The sequence below is a fragment of the Plectropomus leopardus genome, chromosome 7 (genome assembly GCF_008729295.1).
Source record: "Plectropomus leopardus isolate mb chromosome 7, YSFRI_Pleo_2.0, whole genome shotgun sequence".
Classification (NCBI taxonomy): Eukaryota; Metazoa; Chordata; class Actinopteri; order Perciformes; family Serranidae; genus Plectropomus; species Plectropomus leopardus.
Window position 1 is genome coordinate 24,047,881 of NC_056469.1, and position 9,131 is coordinate 24,057,011.

Here is a 9,131-nt window from a genome sequence, read left to right on the forward strand (position 1 = left end):
TCTCTTGTCTCTTTTTTTTGTTTCAATCTGACCCTGACTCTTCTTCAAACACCAGTTCATCGCCCTGCTCTGCCGGAGCAACCTGTGTAAATGAATGTAAATGAAATTTTATTCCATCTTTATTCCCTTCTTCTTCTCCTCCTCCTCTTCCTCTGTATTTCTGTCTCTTTCTCTCTGGGGTGTCCTTGCCTGTTTTTGTAAACATAATTGAAGAGTTTTTTTTAACCTCCCGCCTCTAAAATGAGCTTACCAATGTCATCCCCTGTATCATTTCTGTTTGCCTCGTCAAATTCATTTCTTTTCCTCTGTGTCCATTTAATTGAACCAGTTTGTAAAAAAAAACAACACGTAATTAGCATTTAAATCTCTTTCCTACAGTCTCTTGCCCTCCCTACATCACTCTCTCTCCCCCCACTTACTCTAGCAGACTCTACATGTCTCAGTCGCTACGGCAACCGATGCTTTTTTTTCTCCTCTCACTTGCTCTCTGTATCTCCCCCTTTCTCTCTGTCTCCCTCTCTCATTCCCTCTCTCCACTGCCAGAGGTAGGCATGATAACTGATATGTGTCGGAGTGCGTGTGTGTGTCTGTGTCCGTCTCCCGGTGTGCTCGTGCGTCTCTTAAGTGACATTTCTGTGGCATTTAGGCAGTAGTTTTGTAGATGGGAAGTTGCCTCTCTCTGCTCAAAGTGCCATATAGAGTATTGGCTCCATGCATGACGCTTCTAATGATGATTAATGCGCTGTGCTGCTCAGGTGTGTGCACTGTAAATGTGTGTGAGAGAGCATGTACTTCTGGGTGTTTTTGAATGCATATGTGGATTCTGGATAAACATGTGGCGCATAATTGAGTGTTAAATTTAAAAGCCTGGGGGAGTCCGTGAATGATTTTTTTTTTTTTTTTTTTTTAATGACAGAGTTGGATTTCTGCCAATACTGGCGTCTATGTTTACATGGTTTTTATCTGGCAACATAAAAGAAGAGAAAAAAAAAGCTGGACCCTCCCCTTTCTCTCCCTCTCTATCTCTCTCCTGCCCCTCTGTCCTATCTTACAGAGAGAGATGATCGGAGGAGCGGAGTCTCAGTGAACAGAGCGAAGCGATGGAGAGATGGTAAGATGGATAGTAACTGAGGTGAAGGAGGGATGTATGGGGTACAGATGCATAAAATGTCACTCTGAGTGATGGTTGGCATGAGAATCAATTTCTGAGCTGATGAGGTCGTGCAGGACGCCTGTGGACAATACATTTTCTCAGATAACTTCTCTGTCACTCTTCCACCTCTCATCCTTTCTCTTCCACTTCTCTTCCAGCTCCATCTCTCCTGTCGCACGACTGACCGCCCTCCGCTGCCTCCTCCTGGTTGTTCTGGTGACACAGCCCTCCACCTGTAACCGTGACGACAGTGAGGGCGAGGAGCAGGTGGACGCCCTGTCTGTCCAGCTGTCTGTCACAGCCCAGGTCACACCTACGCCTCTGTGGGCAGTGGTCTGGGGTCCCACGCAGCCTTTAGAGGACGAGACCTACCACTTCCTCTCCAGCCAGGAAACGGACCCCCTGCATCAGCATGGGAACCAGCTGGAGGCCAGCACCGCCAAGTCAGACTGGCCCGCCAGCGTGCAGCCGCGAGAGGAGGCACCGCTGGAGTCTAAGGACCAGGAGGGAGTGGAGGATGGAGGGACGGAGGCGGAGGAGACAGAGCCGGAGGAAGGTGGGCATCAGGACATGAAGGATTTCTAAATAAAGGTGGCCATGTGAAAACACACACATACCACGAGTCCTCCAGGGAATTAGCTGTCACCCGGGTGAAGGCTGCTGCGTGCAGCCGGCTGTGTCGGTGGCGGGGAATGCCTAATAAAGTTCTCATCACTCACAGGGAGGAATTGGCCGCTGTCAAAATGCAAGATACAGAGAAGACGTCATCGGGATTGGTGTTATAGTTGGAGGCCAGCGTCTTGCACATCCAATTTCATGTTTCAGCTGGCTTCATTGATTTCTTCTCTTGTTCTGGATACAGTTATACACGATCATGGTCTGAGATTAGTAATTCCACGAGTATTTGTATGTGTGTATGTGTGTGTGTTACAGTGGACCCTCAGTTCTACGTCACCGTGACCATCTCCTCGCTGCTCATCCTGATGGCAATCGTCATTACGGCCAAACTCTGGTAGGAACTTCAACTTTCTCCTCAAAAATATTGTACATTTGTTTGTGTGTGGCTACATAAATATGAAGAGGGCATTGCTGAATAACAGTGAGTGATCAGCAAACTTTCTCTGTATGAGCTGAAAACCTGTCTCACAGCAGGAGGGCAGCACTGTTTCCTGCTTCATAGGGTTTTTTCCGTGGTAAAAGTCGTGGTTTAGATATTTTCTCATTCTAAGGACCCAGACAGCAAGGTGCAGAGCTTTAATAATCGATACCTCCCTTAAAGGGGGATAGTATGTACGATTTAGAGGCATCTATAGGCAGAAATGGTATATAGTATTTATAACTACATTTTCATTCGTGTACAATCACCTGAAAATAAGAATCATTGTGTTTTTGTTACCAACTGCATATGGAGTGAGTCCAGTTTGGCACAGGTGTGAAGATTCAGTTCTGCAGTCTCACCACCAGATGCCACTTAATCCTACAAACTGGATTTCTAAATTGCGTTCTTTAAGACTTAAAGTTTGATGTTAAATGAGATGCTTTGTCTGACAGGGTTTTGTAGATCTCCTGGATTACATGTTGACTGAGAAAGTTGTTTGAAAAAACAAATGATGTGTTTTACTTTATGCAGGAATGTGTTGAGTTTAAACGAACACCCCAGAAATGAGTCCTAAATCCAGGAAATTAGTTTGGTTCCCTCATCTCAAAATCTATGTGTTTTTGGTTAGAAGCCTTTAAAAAAGTGTGTGAATTACACAAGCTTAAGAGACTTTCCACGTTTTGTTCTACGACATAAATTACATTAGTAAATACCCTACTCAAGAACTTTGAAACTTTTTTACGTCTTCAAAAAGGCTGTTGCTAACAAGTGGTTCAATGGGACCACAAAGAGTCATCACACTGAACACAGCTTTACAGTGTCATTGTGGTGGTGACATTAAATCATGCAACCATAGAGTAGTTCATTATTAGCCCAACATTAGCTTTTTACTTCTGGCAATTGCATTTAGGCTTCAAATATCCCAAAAGTTCATTTGTAAAGAATATCTTGCTGAACAAACAGTCTTAACTATCATAAATGTTTGTTTGCCACAGATCTTATTTTAATCTAAAATCCACTGGGAAGATCCAAATGGTTTTTTGACGGGGAGCCAGGGTGATGTTAACTTACATGTCGGCCTACAGAAATACCTCATCCCTGGAGCACCCTAGAGTAGATACATTTTAAACAGATGTTCCCAATCTGGGGTTCAGGACCCCCTAAGCGCTCACAAGATGATTAAGATAGTAAGGTACTAAAAACATATTTCTGCTTCTACCAAATTGGATTCATTATTTTAGACTTTTTTTTATCATGATATTTGCTGGATAATTGAACTTCTTTAGCAGGAGTGAGGAGTATCAAGTTACATGTAACCAGTTACAAAACAAATCAGTTGAGAATTTGTGTTGTGGTAGCTCAACCCTTAAATTCAGATATTATTGCAGGTCTGGGAACGTGGGCATGGAGAATTGATAAGCTGATCTGGTTATAGCTGATTAGACTGATGGACGACAGGAGCTGCTGCAAAGTGAGCGACAGTAAACTTTTAGACCCAGCACAATGAATGGTTAAGTTTCACCTTCACGGTGCCTGGTGTTCTTCTGCATTTTCTATCACAACAGTACACTTTGCACTTCAACAGTTTGGTGCAATGCATAACAAAACTGTATTTATATTCTAACGTGGTCCCAATGAACGGTCCAGCTGCAAAAATATAATATATATTTGTGGATTTGTGGTGGTACGTGTATTAATCATGGCAGGCTGCCACAAACGAATGAATGTGCTGGAGACACTGTAGTTACAGTTATTAAAAGAAAATTGTAGAAAAATTATAACATACCTAGAAATGTAATTATGATTCATTTTATTTATATTTATTGCCCAGTTTAAAACATTTGGTAGAAAAGCAATCAAAAAGTAACGAAATGTCATGAGTAACATGACTTTGATGAGGAAATAAGTTGAAGTAAATATTTTTATTACTAAACACGTCATCATTTATGTGCCAATGTCCAGGTGTATTTCAACTTGTATTTCAGTTTTTCTAGTTCATCTACAGAAAATACTAATGCCGTTTTAAGTCTGTCTTTGTTGTTAATATATTTTGTGTTTTATACTGCTTGTTTTGAAGTTGCAAATTTATTAGCCATATCTGTAGCCTATTTTTGGTCTGTTTTTAACTTGTGTTTCTGCCTGCGCTGAATGAGAGGTTTTTCCAGTTAAGTTTACACAAATAAATAAAATTAATACAATACGGGGCAGTAACGCGTGACATTTCCTTTTCCAGTGACGAGTAGGGCCAGTGTAACTTATAACAAATGAAATGTATCTAATGAAATTACAGTTACCCAAAAAACAAGCTGACTAAGCTTCTACTGACATGAAATACAACAATTCAATAGTTCAGTTGTATTCGTCGCGCTGCGCATGCACGTCACAAAACATCAAGCTGGAGTCTGAAAGGTGAAAACGCTTACCTGAAGCAGCTGGAAATGTTCCCATTACTTTGATTTTGCCGGGAGAAAGGCTGACAAGCACGCGGTTGCTCCAGGCAACGGTGCTAAGACTCTTTCCACTGCTGAAAAACACGTCCTCAGACGTCTTGAAACACTAATTTTAACAGCAACACCGTGTAACTCCAGGTAATACACCCCACCTGCGAGCCCGAGCCTTTGCAAGCTATCTAGCCTTAGCCACCGTTACCGGACCGGAAATCACCCTGACGTCAACACAGAGGTACACCTGCGCACGGAGTCAGGCATACCAGTTTTGTGGGGTGCAATAATAATAATAATAATAATAATAATAATAATAATAATAATAATAATAATAATAATAATAAAAAGTGCTTCACAATACAAAACCACATAAATATATACACATGCGTATTTAGGTACATACACATACACTCGTAAACACACTCATACACACTCACATACATATTAAACAAAGTTATACAAATGCCAATATAATGAGTAGTGTAACATTTTACTGTTGGCAGTGAGCAATAACTAATGTGATAAAACTGCTTTTGTAAAGTGTAACGAATAATGAGTAATAAATTATATTTTAGAGTAAGGAGCCCAACACTGATATATTAACAGGATAACTAGTTATCCGTGAAATGTTACATCTCAAAACTAAACACGGTTATTTTATATTAAAGCAATATCAGGGGGACATCTCATCTCTTTCTGGCGATAAACTGTAGACATATCTTAGTTTCATGTGGTAAAATATTTTGGGAGCAACTAATTTAGACATTACTTAGGGCTGCGCATAGGTGTTACAGGTATAGTTCGGGTTTTTTTTAGGTGGGGTTGTATGGGGTACTTATCCATAGACAGTGTATCACATGACAGTCTGCAGGACCCCAGTTTGGAGAAGCAGGCTGGAGTCTGACAAGGAAGCTGAGCACAAAGTGCTGCTGTGGATGGGTCATCAACGAAACATATTTTAGCCACCTGAAAAAATCAATATCAGTTTGTGAGTATACAATACTGAGAGTATTTTCACTGCTTTACCTCTCCATTCAGACAGTCTGTTTTGAGGGGGGAGCCACTAATGGCCTCAGTTCTCGATCAATAAAAGCCACCAGACTAGAAAAACATTAAGAAAAACTGAAATTTTAGCTCACTGAACGCAGGAGCTGCTGGTCTGCTGCTGCTTCAACCAGCTAGTTAGTTTGTGTTATTGTGTGACTTGCGTGGTGAATTCAAACTAGCCTTTAAAAACACCAGTCACACAGTAACACAAACAAGTTACCTGATCCAGGCAGCGGTAGATCAGCAGCTCCGTTCAGAGATGTTAAATCACAGTTTTTTTCAGTGGAGTCTGGCTTTTAAAAGAGTGACACAACATCTTAATTTTCTAGTTAGGAAATCACAGTCGGACATAATGAAAATGCTTTAAGTATAGCATACACTAAGACTGAAACTGTTTTTTTTTTTAATTTAGGTGGGACTTCTTTATGGTGGCTAAAACACATTTTGTTGCTGATCCCATCCACAGCAGGACATTGCCTAGCTTGCATGTCAGACTCCAGCCTGCTTCTCCAAACTGGGGGCGTGCCGATTGACATCTTCTGCATGCAATACTATCACTTTAAAATATTGGAGTATATTGTGCTTTGAAAAATTAGGTTATTTTATACTGAAAATTGAGGACTTGCACCTTTGTTACCCACTGACCTGTCAAGATGAAAATGTATGGATTGTACCAGATGCGCACGGGTCTATGAAGACACCAGATGTGTGTCTTTTGGTGAAGATGATGGATAGCTGCAGATGTGTTTGCACGTGCACGCTGGTCTGTCTGTCATGTCTTTGCGCCTGTTGTTCCTGGTTACATAATATATATACATACAGCATTTCCTCCTTAAAGTGAGAGCTGAGTAATTGCTTACTAATGACTTTATTAACAACATTTGTGCTCCTGAAAGTCACAGTTGGCACAGATGTGTCATTTAGTGCCATTAGGGTTGCAATGATTAAACATTCGCTGTGGCCATTAGGATAGAACTGGAAGCAGAAAACAGATCTGTTGCCTTACAGGCTTGAGCAATAACATGGCGTCACTGGTGTCAATGTGCTTTACCAGCCATTAAACCTCTAGTTCGGTGGGTTGTGTGTATGTTTGAGGCCTCGTAGGAAGTGCTCGCTGCACACATGGCCATTAGCTGGGAATGGGGAGTCATCTATGTGATGTAGTGGAGCACTTCCACGCTTTGCTGATCAAACCAATAACACCTAGTTTATTTGACCCCTGGGACTCCCCTCTCCTTCTCTTCCTTGTGTCTCACAGTCTTTTTTTTTGTCAATCTCCTTTTTTCTCCTCACCCATCTATACTTCTCCTCCTCCTTACTGTAATTCTCATATCTGCTCATCTTACCCACATTTCTATTGTATCATAATTTTTCATTTCATTGCCTGAATCTGAATTGGTTCCCCTTCATATCTATTTTTCATACTCTCTCTTAATCTCAGTTTTGCTCTTCTACATTATCTCCCCTCGTGCTCTCTCTCCCTCTCTAAAATCCTCACTCCCTCCTCCCACTTGGACCTCCTTTCCCTTCGCCTCCCAGGGATTTCTTTCTTTCTTTCTCTCTCTGAATACCTGTGTTCCCCGTCTTCCTCCATGTTCTTCGCTTACTCCCAGTTATCATCGCCGCCTTGCTCCAACACTGCCTGTCTTTGCACAGCTGGTGCTCCTCTTATCTCCCTCACCAGTCTCCTATCTCTCCCAGCACCGCCAGTCCGACTGCTGATCCACAGATAATCCTCCAGCATGCCGTGAGCTGATACATGATAAATCCCCCTTTTCTCTCTGTTCCTGAGACCGGCCTTCGCTGTTGTTTCGATAACTTACTCCACCTGCCCCCGCCGCTTGTGGAGGAAAACCCCACGCTGTTGGTTGATGCAAAGTGGCCTCACAAAAGTGAGAATTGAAGGGGATTCAAGACTGGAGACATTGCAGCAGCCCCCTCTCTATAGACTGGCTCGTGTCTCAGTGTCATAAATGTGTAAATAACGCCATGTGTTATGGAGAGAGTGTTGTGGCATGAGCGGGAGGAGTTGAGGGGGGTACAGATGGACTGAAATGATAGCCTATAGTGGAAATTGGCCACCATCCAGTTCATTATGATTATAGAAGAGCAGCATATGTGATCAGTGATTTTCCAAGCCCTAAAATCGTCAGTGTGGCTAATGTTATCAAGTGTGACGGTGTTTGTGTGTATAAATATGTGTGTGTGTGTGTGTGTGTGTGTGCATATGGAGGGAGCATAGAGGAGTCAGCCAGAAGAGGACAGGTGTTGCTGGGGGAAGATGATGCTGCAGGATGGCTTTTTATGGCTGCAAAAACAGCTTTGTTGTGCGTCTAAGTATTCTTAAGAGCCTGAACCTGTGACTCTCCACTGTGTCTTTGCCCCCCTTACTGAAGTAATGGCACACAACCTCAACGATGTGTCACCCCTCTGTCCATTTCTTCGCCTTGTTGCATCTTACCAACCTCACCCCTTCTGACTCCCTGTCTCCTTCCCCCCTTCCTCGCTCTGCCTCCCTCTCCCCTCCTGACAGCGTTTTAATGAGTCCGATGAGTGCACTAATTCTCTCTCACAGTGGCAGAGTAATGTGCTCGCTGATGCTAAATGGCTCGGCTGTTCTTGGTGCTCTCTGACTTTGTTTCCCCGTCTCTCTCTTTTCTCTTTATTCTGCTGTTTTTCCTTATCTGTGTCTCTGTCTGTCTCCCTTAATTTCACCCTCTCTCTTATGTCCTGCTCTCTCTCCCTCACTAACCTTCTTTTACTGTTATCTGTGTCTCTCAAACTTTCTTTGAGGCCTTTCATCTCTGTTTCTATTCCTGTCCCTCTTCTTCTTGGTCTCTTTTTTCCTTAATTCCCATCCCTCTGTCTGCACCTTTCCTCTCATCTGTCTCCCCACCTCCACCTTTTTTCCCCTTCTTCTCCGCTTTCTATCCCTTTTCCACGTCTTTCCAATTTTTTGCCTCCTCTCCTCTCTCTCCATCTATCTGTGTCACTATCCTCCTCTCCCAGTTACGATCGCAGCTGCTCCCAGCATCCACCCCCGCTTTCCCGTGGCGTGGCCCCCCCACTCTCCCTCGCGCTCCCTCGTTCCCTCGCTTCGGAGGACAGCCGGCAGACGCTGCACAGCACCTCCTCCTCCTTCACCGACAGGGAGAGGTAATGAGTCGCCTCACCAGCTCTGAGTCTATGAGTCTGAAGTGCATGTGTGATTCAAGTTTGCCTCTTTGTGTGTGAGTGTGTGAGGAGGCCTTATTATTTTCTTTTGCATTGTAAGGATGTATGTGGAGTTTAAAGAAGTATTTCGCCAATATACAGAGTGTCCTCACATAAAACTAAGCTGTCACTACAGTACAAAGATGCAAATACTTTTAAAATCGATGCTACATGA

General features: G+C 42.9%; 1 protein-coding gene across 2 annotated transcripts; it reads left to right on the top strand.

The window, feature by feature from the left end:
* Window positions 1–174: 174 nt before the first annotated feature.
* Window positions 175–8,903, top strand: LOC121945298 (PILR alpha associated neural protein). Of its 2 annotated transcripts, none has more exons than XM_042489418.1 (4): window positions 175–1,111; window positions 1,312–1,709; window positions 2,087–2,165; window positions 8,753–8,903. In XM_042489418.1, exons 1-4 carry the CDS (start codon window positions 1,101–1,103, stop codon window positions 8,901–8,903), a joined length of 639 nt encoding a protein of 212 aa, XP_042345352.1. In that variant the 5' UTR covers window positions 175–1,100. The 2 variants fall into 2 exon arrangements, with proteins under 2 accessions (XP_042345352.1, XP_042345353.1); XM_042489419.1 differs by lacking the exon at window positions 8,753–8,903 and adding an exon at window positions 7,283–7,574.
* The last annotated feature ends 228 nt before the right edge of the window (window positions 8,904–9,131 follow it).